Raw genomic sequence first — 17,704 nt, forward strand, 5'->3', positions numbered from 1 at the left:
AATTTATAAATGGATATGTGTTTAAAAGTTTTTCTAGGAATACAAAATTTTACGTTTAATTTTAGAGCATCGTGAAATGCTTAAAAGAATTCCTGTTACAACAAGGAAATGCACTAAGATTATGCTTCCGCCATGCTATAATTCCCAAAGCAAAACCAAATTTAAAGAGACAATAGATAATTTAATTATTTAGAACATTTTTTTTAATTTTTTAATTTTAAGTGTTTCCAGATTGGAAAATGGTGAACCTGGTAAAGTTATTTAGAATAACAGCTTAAAACTTAAAAATAATCGGTGAGTACCGCAAAACCCTTTGCACACCAGCAAAAGTTGAAGGTGTAGCAGTAACTCGAAGTATAAAAAGATTTGCCAGGAAGTTTTTGTTGTTGAAAGCGTAAAGCTGGATCTTTTTTTTTTGGGGGGGGGGGGGTTATTCTGATAAGCTACTTGAACCGAAGCTAAGAATTGTCAAAAAACTTCAGTGATTCCTGAAGAAATGCTGGAGGAGTATTTGATGGAGTTTTCAATTGACTAAAAAGGAATGTCAAGTAGGACAAGGACGTCACTGGATTTTGCTTTCAATAAATGGAAAAATGACTTTTTTAGTTAAAATGGCAAAAGATATGCTCTGTTTTGATGTGTTATTTATATATATAGGGCGAATATTATTGAGTTAGTACTATTTATAAATTGGGGCGCTTTCATTGCCTCACCCTGTATCTATACTTTGTGAAACGAGTACATTTACTGAAAAAAATAACTAATAATAATAAATAAATAAGAACCTTGCTGTAATAGCAGACTGAGCTCAATTCCGTGAAACGACAAACTTATTGATGCCTCAACAGAGAAATGGCAGATTTTACGTTCAGTTGGCCTAGTGGAATAACAATCATTTTATATTATTGTATTCGTTGTATTTTATACCATTGGAATATAACGTGATATACTTTTTGAATAGTAAAACATTTATTTATATAGATGTATACTTAACGATCAAAAACATACGTATATTTGTTATTTTTAGATTAATAAATTGTACAGCTAAACAAGATCAAGATTCATCAAAACTACTCAACTATTTCATTTCATTTCAAACAATCTTTATTCTTTTAGTACATATTTACAGTACATTGAACAGTGTCGAAAAGTGCTTCTTTATTATAACTTAAACAGTTTTTTAACTTATTTCTACAATTTTTACTATAAAAAGAAGGCTATTTATACTATTACAATAGAGATTTTCAACAAAACAAACAACAATAGTAAATAAAATAAGAAAGCAGTAAAATATTCCAAACATCCAAAAGCCCTTCAAGTCCCAGAAGGTTTTGAATTAAACTCTGGGTCAAGAAATTCTTGTATATTATACAATGCTTTAGTGGTTATAAAATCTTTAAGTTTCTTTTTTAATATTCTTGGATTCGGCTCTTGTCTTAAGGTTAATGGTAATTTGGAAAAAAATAATGCTCCTGCATAATTAGGTTTATTTTTAAATAGTTCCAAATTATGTATGGGTATTGCAATATTGTTCCTATTTCTAGTATTATATTCATGAGTACTTCCTAATGGTTTTAGAGTATGTTCCCTTTCCTTGAAGTGGATGATAGTTTGATATATATGCATCCCATAGACTGTATTATTTTAAGTGAAATAAAATATTCTTTTACATGTGTTTTTCGTGGAAGTTTCAATATACGCCTCACCGCTTTTTTTATATTTCAGAATTGTATACTTGTTATTTAAGCTTGTACAACCATATAAGGAGATGCCATACGATATTATTGAATGTATATATGAAAAATAAACTAGTTTTAAGGTTTCAGTTTCACAGAAATACTGCAATCTACTAAGGGCAAAGACACCTGAAGATATTTTAGCAATTAATTCTTGTACATGGGAGTTCCAGTTTAGATTTTGATCTATTGTTAGACCTAAAAATTTAGTTTTGTTTGTTTTACTAATTGCTTGATTTGTTCCGAACTACAGTCGGCTAATATATTAATTTCGTTCAAACTACATTCAAAACACTATTGCCAATGCTGGTCAAAACTAGAGTGGTTCACATCAATCTCTACTATAGCAACCGTGCCAGTTGCCTGTCCAACTGTCTGTGGATCTGCGCTCTTTATTGTGTCATTGTTGGCAGACCTGGCAATACGCCAATCAGTCTACTATAAACAGCTGAGCATCAGCTGTTCTCAACTATCTTATTGTACTGAAAAGGATCTAAAGCTTCTGCCAGTTTAAGTGTTGCGTTTAGTTTTGCTCTTACGTTGTCTTCAATGGTAATTAAGTTGAGTGCTATTATACAAATAGTTCTAGACTTTAGTTGTGAATACTAGAGTGAGAATCCCATCTATATCGGTTAGCTGAAGCCATTTTAATCAAAGGACGATAGTAAACCCGTGTGTCCCGTGTGCCACTGTGAATCTTAACTCCCTTTTTTAAGACACCTCATATTGTTTACGTGACGCTAAAATTTACAGTATGATTTATAGTTTAGTTGTGTGTAACAGTTTGTGAATATAACAAAAGAACATCGATTACTGGCACTCTCTGTCAGTAGCTCAATTCAACTATCAATAAATTTTATTCTAAAACTGCAGATGAAAGTTTAACATACTCTTTATAAAGCAGATTTAATGTCAGATTGAATTGCCATGAAAAAATATTCATTTGACGATTTAATACTCCTTACTAACAAATATTTATTAAATGTACCATATTTCACAGCTAAATCAAAATAATTTCAATCACGTATTGAATATTTAAAAACTGTAATAAATATTAAAATTATTAAAATTTATAATAGTTGCCATAATACCCAAAAAATGTAATAAACTATGGTTAAATTGTGTTTCTCCAAAAAGTAAACGGCGTATCACCAAGTATCACCTTGACTATTGATAGAATTATATTCCTATCCCATGTATAAGATAAATCCTGTTTTAAAATATAATTATTGGCCTATTAGAATTAAGCCCATTACAAAGTCCGCTGCTCTAAATTACAGTTTTCCGTGTGGACTAATTCACAAACGTGTCAATATCCTTGGGCTAAAACACAAGCTTATAAATACTCTTGCACTTTTCAAGTCAGATTATAGGGTATATCATATCATCAAAAACTAAAAGAGTAAATTGAGTTTTGACGATAGCACACTCTGTGAGTGACATATTGTTAGCTCTGTTTGAATAAGAAATTGGCTACTTCTTGGTACAGTAACACAGTACCTTAGGATGATTGTTTTAGTAGCGCTAACTTAATGTTAATTACATTTTTTAATTGGGATTTTATTACTAACTTGGACAATACGTCTAAGTAAAAATTGTTCTTTTATGATTTACTTAAGTCTTGGTGGGTTTCCAGGTAACTCCAAGCACACTGCCATGACGTCACTGGTGAGGAGACAAGCTGGTGATGGGGAGGAGGTAGACGAGGTGGAAGATCCCACCAACCCCTGCTGGAAGTTCTCCGTTGGATATCCAAGTCTTATGGAGTTCTACTCCCCTAACTACCCTGACAACTACCCCAGCAAGATAGACTGCCTAAAGATCATTGAAGGTACAGTACGATGATTAGGCATGGAAGATGCGTAGTATAAATTATCATGGTCCATTTGTTCAGGGATATAGTTCTCAGATCAATCTTATTTGAGGTAACGTTTAAAAGGTGAAGTTTCTGTTAAAGATTGATGGATACTTTAAATGCTATGCGTAAGGTGGTTTAGTGTAACGTACTTATGAAAACACCTTTGCTATATGATACGGATACAGATTGTAGGTTCTTGTATTAAAAATACACTGGCCATGAAATTATGGTCTAAAGACTGCTACATAGTTTGTACGTATATTCATGATTTTAACTTCTGGAATATCTAGCATAGTATATTTGAGAAAAACAATTTTTGTATGAATGCACTGCTGATTAGATTCGGAAAAAAGCATACATGAAATTAAATTCCTTGGCTTCAGTTATATCATGAGATGGTTAAGAATAAAATTAAAAAAAAATAGTTAACTGTGATATTATACGTGTTGCTCTACATGCAAGCATGTTTTCTGGAATATACATTAGTAGACAAAATCTGTTGTTTTTTTAGAATAGCATGGTCTTTTATGAAATTTGGTTAAATGTCAATTTAGACTACCAAAACAGACATTCCTACGTTAACATTGGGGTCAGTTTCAGATTTGAAATAATCGTAGTTTAGTTGAGCCACTTTAGAGTCCTTTGACAATTACTTATTTCCCTCGAATACACAAATATTTATTCGAATAGTACATTATTATTCTATGAGGGGTTCATAACTATATTATACAGTGTACTTCATTTTATAGATGTCCTACATGTACATAAAGATGGACAACGTCTACTGAATAAACTCCAAAAGGGTACCAAAAGTGGTTTCGTGTTCAAGAGTTGCGCCTTGTACCATATATCGAAGACATGTACAACATACGTCTAATTCCTGTTTATTTCATATGACTGGAGTACATCAAAGATCCTATACAGTACAAGTGGACTCCAAGGCTCTTCTTGCGTTATGTTTCATTGGGTTACACCGGGGATGTTTTATGACTTGGTCCTATTCAAGAGCAAGGCTAATTAAAATATGCCAAAGTGTCAGGTAGACACTTAATTAAGTGTTTTACTTGTTATGTCCTCAGCTCCAGAAGGAAAGATCATCAGGATGGACTTCCGTGACCAGTTCATGATGGAGTCAGACCCCGACTGCAAGTTTGACTCTCTCGAGGTTCGTGACGGCCTCCACGGCTACAGCTACCTGATAGGCTCCTACTGCGGGAATACGTTCCCCGACATGATCACCAGCTCCGACCGATACTTGTGGCTGCGGTTCGTGTCGGACGACAGCATAGAGTACTCGGGCTTCAAGGCAGTCTACACCTTCATAGACAAACCTATAAGTGAGTGTTTTTAACGTTTCATTTAGTAAAGAGTATTTTTAGAAGGAATTATATAATAAATTTATTAAACAAAAATTTGCAAAGCTTTTCAAAACCCTCAAGCCAAGGATTGAACTCAACTTCTCACACTGAATTTTATAACAATAATTGATGTGCTGAGTGTATTCATACACCTTAATTAACTCATACCCTTACAATGCTGCACAGAAGATGTTACATTTTGAATGCATATGAAAATATCATTATTATTTTATAACATCTTAAAGGCTGGTAGTATACAGTTTCATAAGAGGTAGAATGTTTATTGAAATTAGTCCAAGTGTTTCAGCTAATGTTACATATTGTTTTGATGATGATCCTTAAATTTACCAAATATCTAATTAGAAGTTGATAACAGTATCTACATTATTTGATAAATCCTGTGCGATTGTCTTTTATAAGTAGAAGCACATTTTTATTTTTCGATAAGAATCCTATTCTCATTATATTTGAGATACATGACGTCAAAAGAAGGGTTACAGAGGATCCAGAGTTGAAGAAATTCTAGTAATTGGACAAGTTATCTAAGTAACAAGGGCTACGTGATGCTCAGACCAGCGGATAACAATCATGGTCTCTCCCTGCCCTCAACATTACCTAGAAATGTATTTAAACTTTTAAAATCGTAAGGCAATACTCGATATAAATGTATTAAAATGATATCAATTAATTGCCAATGCAATATTTTTATTATTCCTTTCAATAAAATCCATCGTATCAACTATCCTCATTTATTGAAACTTATTGGATAAAACATATACTAATTTGATCACCTCTAAACTAATGGGTAGATGAGCGAGCTGGTCTAGTGGTAGAGCTTTGAGCCCGGGGTCCCGGTTTCAAATCCCGCCGATCCAATGATTATGAAATTATGATAATGCCGTGACCCTCTAGGACTAGCCTGAAGTAATGTGTAAAACAGTTGCGGACTAGAACCTAGCACCATAGAAAGTAAAGACATAAAAAAGTCTAATGAATATAGCGTCAGACGTCTGTAAGAGTTTTTGGTTTCAGTTAGACCACAAATAGAAAATTGTTTAAACCGTAATTTAATTTGGTCAAATCAAGAAAAAAAAATGAATTAAACTCTTTTACCTAACCCGCCATGTTAAACTTCCCAATCACAAGCGTGATGTATACAACTTCCTTACTTCTCGAGTGATGTAAAGTTGAAAAAAACTCACTCGGTGAGGTAATGAAACCCATTTAAATAACATTGAGTGCTTAAGTTACACGTTACGCAAGAGCGTGTTTTTCATCACTTAGGTGATTTATGCAACTCGCTTCCGCTCGTTGCACAACATTCACTTGCGTGATGTAAAAACGCTCTTACTACACTTGTAATGTAAATAGCTATTCCTCCACCTGTAGGGATATCCTTATCAGAAAAAACCCTAGTTTTGTTGAAAAATTATCAAAGGATTTCTTTTACGTCAAAACATTGAGATAAAATATATAACTCAACATCAAACTCAACAACTTACAACCAACAACTCAAACTTACAACATGTACGTTGGTTTTGCTTTGTATAATTTTAGTTTCCAATTATATTATATTTTGATGTTTTGAATTGTTTCAATCATTGAAAATGCTGCTAATGTAGCAAAAAAATTAGAATTTTGAATGTTTTTAATTGTTTCAGGAAGTTTTGTCCAAAGACGGAGGTAAGAACTTCTATTTTGTCCTATGAGGAATCCAGAGATAACTATCCAGAGTGAACTGTGTGATAATTTTTATGTCATTTGCCTCGCCCTTCTTATTTTTGAACTAAGTTTTTAGTCGTGAAATACCAGTTTTATCGTCATTAATGTGTTCTTTGATGTTTTGCAGCGGACCAAAGCATGCATAAGATGGAGCCCTGCTTGTTCTTCAAGAACGGCTCGGAAGGTTGGGTGAACAAGACTGATATCAGCAACGAAACCTTGGTTCAGCACCAGATGTACAATGAGAAGCTTGACTGCATGTTCATCATCAGCGTCAAGCCGGGCTGGAATGTAAGTGAATCTTGAGATACTGGGAAGTTGGGTAAAAAGTATGGTGAAGTATTGGCAATAGCTTTACAGCTACAATACATGATGATTAGGCAAAAGCAATACGTGATCAAACATTTAGATGAAAACTCCATCCAAATGGTGTGGCATTAGTTTATTTTTATGTAAAACCATATATCACATTTTCGACTTAACTGAATTTGATTATTGTGCTTGTTTTTGATAAGTTGATAAAAATGAAGTTTTGTTTAAATGTAAATAATAAATAAAGTTTTGTTTGAAAGTAATAATTGAAAATAACTCAAGAAATTCACTCACTTCATTTCAGGTCTTTATTTATATTGTAATCTTTGTAGTAGTTTTTTTGGTGCTTGATAACATATGTTTCTAATTTCTTCTTTGTGTTTGTATAGTATATAATAAAAGTTGAATATTGATTATATATTGATTGGGCCTTAACAGTGATCTATAAACGAATCTAAAAAATAAAAAAAAAAACTGGTCTTGGTTAGTAAAATAACATTTTCCCTCAATCCGGCATATTACCCGATTCACTGAAGACTAAATCAACCAAACACGCGTAACTAAGTTTAAACATGGTTGCATCTCCATCTGAATTTATGATGCACACTCAGTAATAAGTGTTAAGCAACAAGTGTTTATTACTAACAGACAATGTTTAAAATTTAACATTGCTCCAATATGAATAACACAATCATAGTTAAGATGTGCGTGAAGGTGAAAAATGGAGTTTGAGATTATTTGTGTTGCATTGTTACTGACTGAGATCAGCTGTATATGGCCAACACATTGAAAGCCCAGCAACCATGATACACAATATGGCTATACTTTAAATGGGATGGATCACGTGTAGCCTTTTCTGTTGTTATTCAACTTTCAAAACACTTAAAAAAACTAAATTCCTTCTAATTTGCCCACAATAGAATAGTTTATATTTTTTCAAAATGTTTGATGATAGAATTCCACATCTCAACGTAATTGAGACTGTTTCGCACATCTAGATCGTGGTGGATTGTTGAACATTCCTCACAATAACTATTTTAAGATAGCTTAATTTTATATCACATCCCCGTTATGAGTCTTAAATTCTTAGTAATCAACAATTCTTCAAGATAAACTGTCATTTAGAGGCAATTTTTTTGTAAGTTCTAAATTAGAAAAATTGATAGATATATTATCGGGATAAACTAACCCAAGGTCAAACTAAACGATAGTTTTCTTGAGGTAGACAAATCACACAATTCCTTAGTATAAAAAATAAGAAATGTAATCGTAGTCTTCAAGTCGTAAGGTTTTATTTCATAGCTTACAGCATTATTAATATTTAGTATAGTTTCGAAGCAGTTTGTGCAACAGACTCTTAAAGTTTAAGGAGACGCATACTTGTGGGATGCTGCAGTGTAAGTTTGGAGCTACAAAGATAACACATTACCTTGAGGGTTAAAGTTAACCCGTCCTAAACACACATCGTTAATTAGTTTTTAAGTGGTTTTCAATAATAAACTGAGTTAACAAATTTAGAAAAAAAATATTGTTATAAAATTATTTTACAAAAATATAAAAAAACTAATTGAAATTTGCAATATATTTCATAATTATAAACTTAAAAACAGCATTGTGTGACTGGCGGTTATAGAAATTGGTAATTATTGTTTTTGCATGCAGGAAACTTTTGAAATTTTTTAGTATCACGTGGTTCACAAAAGGCCATAGAAACAAATTGTTTGACTTACATCCAATTATTATAACCAAACATGATTATGATAACTGTTAAATTATTTTAGGAATACATAACTTCAGAACCAATTACGGTCATAGTACCAGATTTGTTCCAAACAAAAACTATAGTAAAAAAATTGCCTATTTTCAAAAGGATTTTAAAATATGATTTTATACAGTCAGTGAACATATAATGGTATGGAAGTATTATTTTAGTATTGTTAACAAAACAATAAAAAGTGCTTGGAGTGCTTAGTGGTTATTGTGTACCCTATCTCCACAGTTTTATTGTGTGTTTATGTTTCTATGAAGTGTAGAATCCTATTATTTATATTTTTAATAATAATATTGTTCCGAGCAAAATTAAAATATTACTTAGGTAGTTTGAATTGTGGGCTTCTGTATTTTTAAACTATTTTCATCTCATAAGATTATTTATTTGTTATAAATCTATTATGTCGGGGTATGCATATTTGAGTTTTATATGAAAGGCAACAATGTGTGCCATTATTGTACCTTTGTAGACAATTTTCGGATACTCTTAATCATAAAAATAAAATTAACTTTTCAGTTGCAGCTACAGTTTATCCACTACAAGATGGACAAGCCAAATGAATGCGACTCCAACTACATCGAAGTGTTTCCCAACGTCACTTTACTCCCTGCCAGAGTCAGCCAGTTCTGCGGGTCCATTGCTAAGACCACCATAGTCATGAGTAATGTCTCCCATATCCGATTCGTCGCGGAACCAAAGGCTTTCAACTCCTCCTTCGCCATCTTGTGGACAGCCTTCCGCCAGATCAAAAAAGACGAGCGTAAGTTAAATTTTACTGCTAATTATTTGGCTTCTCGATGATGATGGCGATTGATATGAAGTAAATATTAACGAGTCCTTGGAGGCTATCAGCTATCTTGGATAATTTCAAACAGCTACTTAAGAGTTAAGTTATTTATCGTCTAAAAATATTTTTCCAAACACCAAAGGTATTTACAATTAAATATTTTGTATACTGTCAGATTAGAAATGTTCTTTATAGTTTTAAATTGTTCTCCAAGGGTGTCCAATCATGCTAACGACCATCATGGATTTGTTCGCCATAAGAGCAATGTTAATTTCGTTAATTTTAAACAGCAACTGAAGATAATTTACCATCTCAATTTTTTTTTTCAAACGCCAGGGTAATTTAAATGTTTATTATACTCTGGATTAGAAATGTTCTTTGCTGTTCTTTAATTGTTTTGCGAGTTAGAACGTCTCGGCAACAAGGACTATTAAGAGAAAAAAAATCCTTTTAAAATTATCAAGAAACAAAAAAGAGAAAATAAAAACAAAAAAATCACCATAGTCTCAAGGATCAGGATAGACTGATATCCTCAGGAGCCAGTATAGACCACTTTACCTTCCGTTATTTTAATTTATATATATCAGTTATATCAAAGATTACATGCATATGTATTCTTTGGTTATATTAAAACCAATATTACAAATACGAATTTAATAACAAAAATGATTATTTTACCTCTAATGCGGACAATCGTTTATTTGTAGTTACAGCAACTAAAGCGGTTAAATAGTAAAAGAAAAACATGAACTATAAAGAAAGTATCCGTTGAATGCTGGATTTTTTTTATTAAAAAATGTAATATTCCATTTACAAATTTATGAATATTGAAATGGCGATAAGTTAGAAAGTAACACATAACTGTAACCAAATGGAAGCCACGCACAAACATACCCTAACTGTTCTATTTCGTCTAATGAAGACAAGAAATTATTATAAAATGATATGTTGCAGAATGTGCCGAGGACGAGTTTGATTGTGAAGATCTTACGTGCATTCCTATAGAACTCAAGTGCAATGAAAATGAAAACTGTAGATATAGAGGGGATGAGGACAAGGAAGAAGTTTGTATTGTAAGTTTTTGTCGTTAAAAATTACGGTGTAGAGATAATGGAAGGTGAAATGCGCCAGGTATCACTGGAAATCTAAATACTGTAACCTAGTATAATATAGTTGCAAGGAAAGTATTGGCTAGATTACCCAATAGTTTCAATTAAGTAGTAATTATATTTATGACATAATTCGTACGTTTTAAAAAGTTCGTAAAATTAAAATTAATTTAGTAAATGCATTCAAATCGTTTTAGAAAACAAAACAACCCCACTATTTTAATATACATATTAATTACTTTTTAACCCCTATAAAAGGATGTTAAGTCGAATTAGTTATTTAAAATAACATTTTTGTTACTTAAATAGTTGAATAATGGCTATTATAGCTCTATTTTTAGATTTGTTTTCAAAAAACCACTTTTATATTTCAACTCCCAATAAGACAAATAAAAAAATATAAATCGGAAATGTAGGTAGTTTAATCGGATCGCTAAGTAGTTTTTTACAGGCCCCGTTAGTAAAAAAACCACGAACATTTACTCTCATGCAGGATGCAAGCTGGGTACCTTAAAACATATGATAGTTTGCCCGTCTTTTTGTCTATGCTCAGTTATTGCTTGATACTACAGTTAACATTCCATCTATTTAGGATAGCTATATGTTACTTTTTTTGTAACTATAAAAATACATATTTAAATCAGACTCTCACAGATTGCGTTACTGTCACAAAATTGCTTCTCTTAGTTACACAACCTAGATTGATGTTTCAATGAAATTACTCGCGGTCGATGTTTTAATAAAGTAAATGCAATTTCAAGCATAGTTCCAAACTTAATTGGTTTCCATCACCACAGCGATTGCGTCTAACACATTCATAACACAAACAATTAAACTTGTTACCTCAGGGTGTGCTATAGGTAATTACTTTAACTGACATAACCCAACATTTCTTACATTCCTACATGTTATCACAGTGTTCCTGGTTGCAAGGATTACAAAATTACTTCTTTGTCCAGGAACACGTAAGTGTGTTGGGGAAGCTGTTTGCAGAGACGCATATGATTGCTATTGTGGCTTTGTTTTTCATCATCCTTACTGGGATGTGCTCCACCTTCATCTACAACTGCAGCAAAAAACTCATCAGGGACCACCACATTATAAAGGTTTGTTACGAGGGAAATAAAAATTATACTTACGTACTTTGAATTGTACGTATTTTTCATTTTTATTCTATTAAGATTTCATGTGTTTGATGAGTTTTAAGTCAAATACTTGATTACTTAAAATTAGTACTATATACAATTTAACTAACCTTGTAATGTACCTATTGTCAGTGTGAATCTTGCATGAGCTAATTCTACATGCTTTATAAAAACAGTTTCTTTTACTCATGGGATTATTTTGGGTGTGATCGAACCCTTCTCACTTGCAATGAAGTTTTAAACACTGATCACTAAGCTAACTACATAATCCGCAACACACTTAGTGCTGGGACAGTAACATGAACAGTGGTTGATCAATACCATTGCATTCAATATTTAACGCACCTCTGATTAGCAATTGGTGTTGAAACGCTGAGTTCCACAGAGAAAAGAACTGGACTCTGCTGTCCAGATGTTCCTGAAACACTATTTCATCTATTGTTGATGGTACCCGGTTATATTTAGAATATAGTCGAACTTGGCAATCCAGATTTTTCTGAAGCACATCGTTTTCTTTAATTTTTAGGTAATATTCCATCGTATATTTCTCATTAGTAAATGCAGTTTTACTATTTTTGTGTTTTGCAGCAACAAATGGCCGAGTCCAGAGCTTCTCGTCTGAACGAGCTAGGAATGGGCAAACCACCTGTTTCCAGCGTGACGGTGCTACCAACCTCCCACAGTCACAGTACAGACAGCAGCGTCATCTCACAACGTGCTGAATGTTACGTGCCGGACACGGAGCTGTTGCCTATACTGCGGAACTCGGGCAGTCTGGACCTACACTTCCCTGAAGTGAGCAACAGCAACCTCTTCCGTCCTGGTTACACCGCAAGCTTTGCAATGTTGTGATAATCTGTTATCCTCATGTCAGTAGTTTGCATGTGATTTGGTTTGCTATGGGCCCGGGAGATAATTGCACCCCTCTCAACCTACATAAGGGCTTCTTTCTCTTCCTTGCATCCCCAACAAACCTAATATTGTGCTTAAATTGGTTGGATAACCTGAGCCATTTCTAAAAACGGCCCTGACTATTCAACCACTCTTACCTAATGTCATCCAATCCTCTTGACAGCAGTAAACTAAACCTTTAAACCCATAAGCTACCGCAAACATGTCTTATTGTCAGCTCCAAAATTGTGCACTAGATAAACCGAAGTACAGGCGCAAAAACTCAATTCCGTACCCTTAGCCAAAAACTTCCTCGACTATCTCAACCTGAAGTAACTCGACCATGCCTGCAACTCAGCGATGAGTTAAATCCTCAACGATTGTTTTAAAAGAGTTTTCCCATTTGTCCAAACTCACCTGACCAAATCACAAACTTTCTAAACCAACCTAACCAACATCAACAATTCAACCATCCTACGTTATCGCTGAACCCGCCGAAACTCCTCAACAAATAAAATAAACAACCATTCCCTGACCACTGACCAGCAGCTGTGCTAGGTCTGTATCTAGCAGCACACACCATTCTAAAAACCTTCAGCTCATGCCACAGCTTCTAACCTATCCACGGCTAAATACAACTTCAGTTTTAGAACATCTCTATGGGTCTGACTTAGGGGAGGTACAAATGAGGCATTTAGTTCAAAATTCCTCCGTGAACAGCGCTGTAGTAGAGAGCACTTTGGCAATGAAGGTTTACTAGTCGCAAAAATAGTTCTGTTCATAAAATAAAATTATAAATGCCTCAAATTCAATTTTACAATTTTTTAATTATAAAATTAAACTATCATAACCTAACCGAACTAACCAAACTTGCTGATAAAGAAATAATATAACAAAAGTTTAGTAATCGGAAAAATAATTATTTTTATTAAATAAAACTAGAAATTGTTTAATTAAAATTTTATAATTACTTAATAATAAAATTAAACTGTAATAACCAAACCAAACCAACCAAACTTGCTGATAATAAAAAAATCTTGGACAAAAAGTTAATGCTACCAGCAGGATTCGAACCCGGGACCTATCGTATATCAGCCCGGCACGCTAACCAATAGACCACCGAGGCCGATGGCTGTTGAACGTTTTGTTACGGTAATGGCGTTCCCTCAGCTAATAAGAAGCCCTCAGCTGTCATCGTAGCCTCTTCTATACCTCCCCTGAGTAAATACCCATCTCTAGTAAGCTCATCACCCAGTACGTATTGATCAAGTTTCACCTTTTTCATAAACAAAAAAGCTTTGTGCTTACTTGAAAACAAGTAGTTATTCGAGAGCGCATAACTTAAAAATGCTATTTGTTTCTAAAAACCTAGATAATGCTTCATGTTGCAAAATAAATATCACTAGAAAATACTCAATCAAATATTTACCTTGGTGTAGTACGGAGAAGCAATCCTAATCAAAGAGTGGACAGACTCAATCTTTGTGGACATGGCAGGGTAGAGCCTATCTCTCACACACATTAGTCTCAGGCACTAACCATTCGGCTAGAAACACACCACACAAGTTCTTGTTAAGGCTGCTAGGTTCCATATTTAATAGTTGAATTCGTGTTGCCAGATGCGGGACTCGGAGTGCCAAACCAGGGAGAGTCTGTTCCACATGGCCAGCTTCACTCCTAACAGTTCTGGGGGAGACTCGTTCACTCCACCACCTCCTCCACCACCACCGACGTCCAGGCCTCCTAGGTGAGGGCGAGAGACTTAGTGAAGGGAAAACATGGTTTGCACATAAAAATCTGTTCTTATTGATGTCACAGATCACAAAGAACAAGAACAGATCACAACAATTAATGTAATGTTAAAGATATTGCACGCAATAATTTTAGAGATCTTAAGATCTTAAAGTTAACATTTTAGTTGGAAGACCTGGTGAGTCGGTGACTCAGTGAAGTGACTATGGAAGTGATGTCTTCAGTTTACGTCCCAGGGCCAAAACTAAACCCATCAGAATAGTCGTTCTTTTACTGTACCTTAATATAGCTCACTCATAGCTTTGCCTGAAAGGTTCCTTGTAAAGGCCAAAAGCACATGGAGACGTTCGAATTCAAGGTTAATCAAAGCTGCCAACCTTATAAGACAGAATAGAAGTAGAAATGTTTAAAAACCCATAACATAGGCTATATTTTTTATACAGACTGTTCTTCAACTGTTAAATGTTTTAAATTTACGTACAAGTAAACAACACAAGTTCATATGTTAAAGGATAATCAACTTCAACTAATCAGCTGTTCAGGCCAATTTAATTGTTGATTGGTGCAATTAGTGTTTGGCACAATGTTTTGTTGCATCACTGTCAGTGGCAATGAGAGGTTTTAAACGAAAACATAACCTCTCTTGGAAGTTTTGAATAGGGATTTTTAGTAATTCAAACACTGTCGTAGGTAAAGTAGTGTATGCAACTTGAGACGTTTTTAAGGCACTCGCCAAGGGTCGTACCTTAAATTTTCTACTGGTGTCGTTAACACTATTTTTACTCAATCGTTGCGTGGACTATAACTAACACTTGTATTGGGTTATTAATGTAACGTAATCACGTAGGTCAACTCCCAGATCGACTGCAAGTCCAGGGTTCACCACGTTCGGGAAAACAAAACAAAAGACCAGCGCAGAGCCTCGATTTCGAGCAGAGGCGGTCATTGAATTAAGCAAACGGACGGACAGCGCAAAGAGCAGTGATCGCCCCTTCAGCGTTCAGTCTACAAAGTCAGCTCCTGACGTCATCGTTACCCACTGACCCCTTCACAAAAGTCATCATAACCATCATCAGAACAACAAACTCATCATCAGTCTTAATGTTAAGTGTACTCGGGATATCGTTTATATAGCTAATTTATTGTGTAATTGTTTTCTAAATTTATTTTTTACCATGTTCAATTGTATGTTTTATAATTTAACCTTATTTCCTTTTAATCGTTCTTTTAGCTCAAACCAAATATTTTACAGCAATATTTTGTTTTAACAAAGACGCACAAGGTTGAAAATGCATCTGCGACATCCACGATTGTAATGTGGACCTTTTGCTTATTCTACCCCAGTTTCATTCAAAGACATTGCTCCCATTTGTCAACAACGTGTTTTTACTGTAAAAGGAACTATATATACGGAAGTTATTTTGTAAGAGATGTAAAAATATATTTTTAAGAAACTCGTATGCCTTAATTGTTGTAAATTATTTAATCCCTACTTATTTAAACTTCTGTGTTAATAGAGGCTCTGTTTGCTAAACCATAAGCAATTTAAAACAACAGTATAGTTATGAGCTACCACGTATCCAAAAAGTAGCACCATATTAATATTTTACTTTTTGGGGCTATTATTTAAGTATGCCTTAAAACACTGACGAGTTTAGAATGAATTATAATGTCAATTTATACGTTGTGATAAATATACAAAAAAAAATTATGTTAAATTACCATTGATTTTTACCTGTCTCACTGGTTAACATTCGACCTAGTTGGAAAGATGTATTTATTTATTTTTCAACAGTCAGCATGATTTAGAATCTTTAAATACATAACAAATCATAAACAAAAAAAATACAAACAATTATGCATTCACATTAAACTGTATTTAATTAATTATGTACAAGAAGGAATATGTTATAGCATGGAGTAAAAATTAGACATTATCCTAAGAATTTCTAATATGTGAAACATTCAATAAACAACAATGACAACAACTGAATAGTAAACATGCAATCACTAATAATTAGTTATTGGGAATTGCAATAATTTAAAATTTTTACCCTTTATGGACATGGAAATCACCTTGACTATAATGATATGAAACATTGAAAACAAAATGTACATAATTTTACTGTACCGCAATTTCAAAAATTTAGTGACAACCCCTTTTTTCCGAAGTTCTATGCTTTAGACCGAAGAAATTCACCTGAAGTGAACCTGCATTCCCGAGGCCAAGCAAACTAAAGACAACACTTTAATAGATGTTCATTTTTTGAGGAAATGTTTCCCAAACAACTCCTGAGATATTGTATCTTTAGGAATTCAAACACCAGCTCAAAGTTCTGAACAATCAGCTGGACATTAAAAACACCATGTTGAGATCCACCTCGATTTCAGCATGAACAGCCCAGCAGGTTACCTGAGACATCTACGTAGGCGATCTCCAACGGTGTTCCAAAAACTGAGATCCGTGTTCTCTCTAGAAGCTCCCAGTCCTTTTTTCTTAAAATATACTCCCTTTGAATAGGTATATTCTAGATAGGGTTTTTTCGTAGATATGTCTAAAACTGGAGCGCCAGGCAATATAGGGACATTCCAGAACTGCTAAGCTAGTGCTGCCATCAGTTGATCGTTGAAGAACTATTGCAATGCAACCATCTACCTCCACTTGGGCACAGAAAACGTACTTGGGGCTGGTTGCCGAGCCGGTGGATTTGGAGTTTTTATAATAGCCGTTTTCTTCTGGATGCGTTTCCTGTATTGAAATATAACAGGTTGTCATCGTCAAGTCCAGGATATTGAGCTTTCCATCCACACCACTTTCATGTAAGAATAATATTTCTGCAAGGGCAATGATGGTATAAATACAACATGAGATAAAAATAAAACCCACTCGTTAGATGTAAAATCACATTATACTCATAACTTTGCCTCTTTAGTAAAGTTATTGGTGGAAACGATGCTGAATCCATCATTATAGTGAATTAATCTTTTTTTAATCGGGCAACACAGTTTCTTTAGATAGGATTTGGTATAGATGTAAAACTATTCTATTAAGCTCTATCGTTATACCTCTTATATCTCTTCTTTTGTTATACCTCTTATATCTCTTCTTTTGTTATACCTCTTATATCTCTTCTTTTGTTATACCTCTTTCGTTGAAGATATAGCTCAAAGAATTTCAAAGGATCGTACAATAAAAAATAGATCTTAATCTGTATTTTGACAATGTTTTTACATGTGTACATGTACTAAAACAATTTGTTGTA

The 17,704-nt window shown here is 33.8% G+C and overlaps 1 protein-coding gene across 2 annotated transcripts in view; it reads left to right on the forward strand.

Moving 5' to 3' along the window:
* LOC128995955 (neuropilin and tolloid-like protein 2) overlaps positions 1–15,903 on the forward strand; it is a 106,865-nt gene extending 90,962 nt beyond the window's left edge. For both annotated transcript variants that reach the window (XM_054421030.1, XM_054421031.1), the window contains exons 3-11: positions 3,373–3,567; positions 4,674–4,931; positions 6,802–6,965; positions 9,274–9,517; positions 10,499–10,617; positions 11,613–11,759; positions 12,387–12,593; positions 14,309–14,436; positions 15,289–15,903. In XM_054421030.1, coding sequence (XP_054277005.1) covers positions 3,373–3,567; positions 4,674–4,931; positions 6,802–6,965; positions 9,274–9,517; positions 10,499–10,617; positions 11,613–11,759; positions 12,387–12,593; positions 14,309–14,436; positions 15,289–15,484 — 1,658 coding nt within the window. In that variant the 3' untranslated portion in view covers positions 15,485–15,903. The remainder of the gene's footprint in view (positions 1–3,372; positions 3,568–4,673; positions 4,932–6,801; positions 6,966–9,273; positions 9,518–10,498; positions 10,618–11,612; positions 11,760–12,386; positions 12,594–14,308; positions 14,437–15,288) is intronic.
* The last annotated feature ends 1,801 nt before the right edge of the window (positions 15,904–17,704 follow it).

The sequence above is a fragment of the Macrosteles quadrilineatus genome, unplaced genomic scaffold (genome assembly GCF_028750875.1).
Source record: "Macrosteles quadrilineatus isolate MER2022 unplaced genomic scaffold, UCM_ALF_1.0 Scaffold_5__1_contigs__length_97177068, whole genome shotgun sequence".
Lineage (NCBI taxonomy): Eukaryota > Metazoa > Arthropoda > Insecta > Hemiptera > Cicadellidae > Macrosteles > Macrosteles quadrilineatus.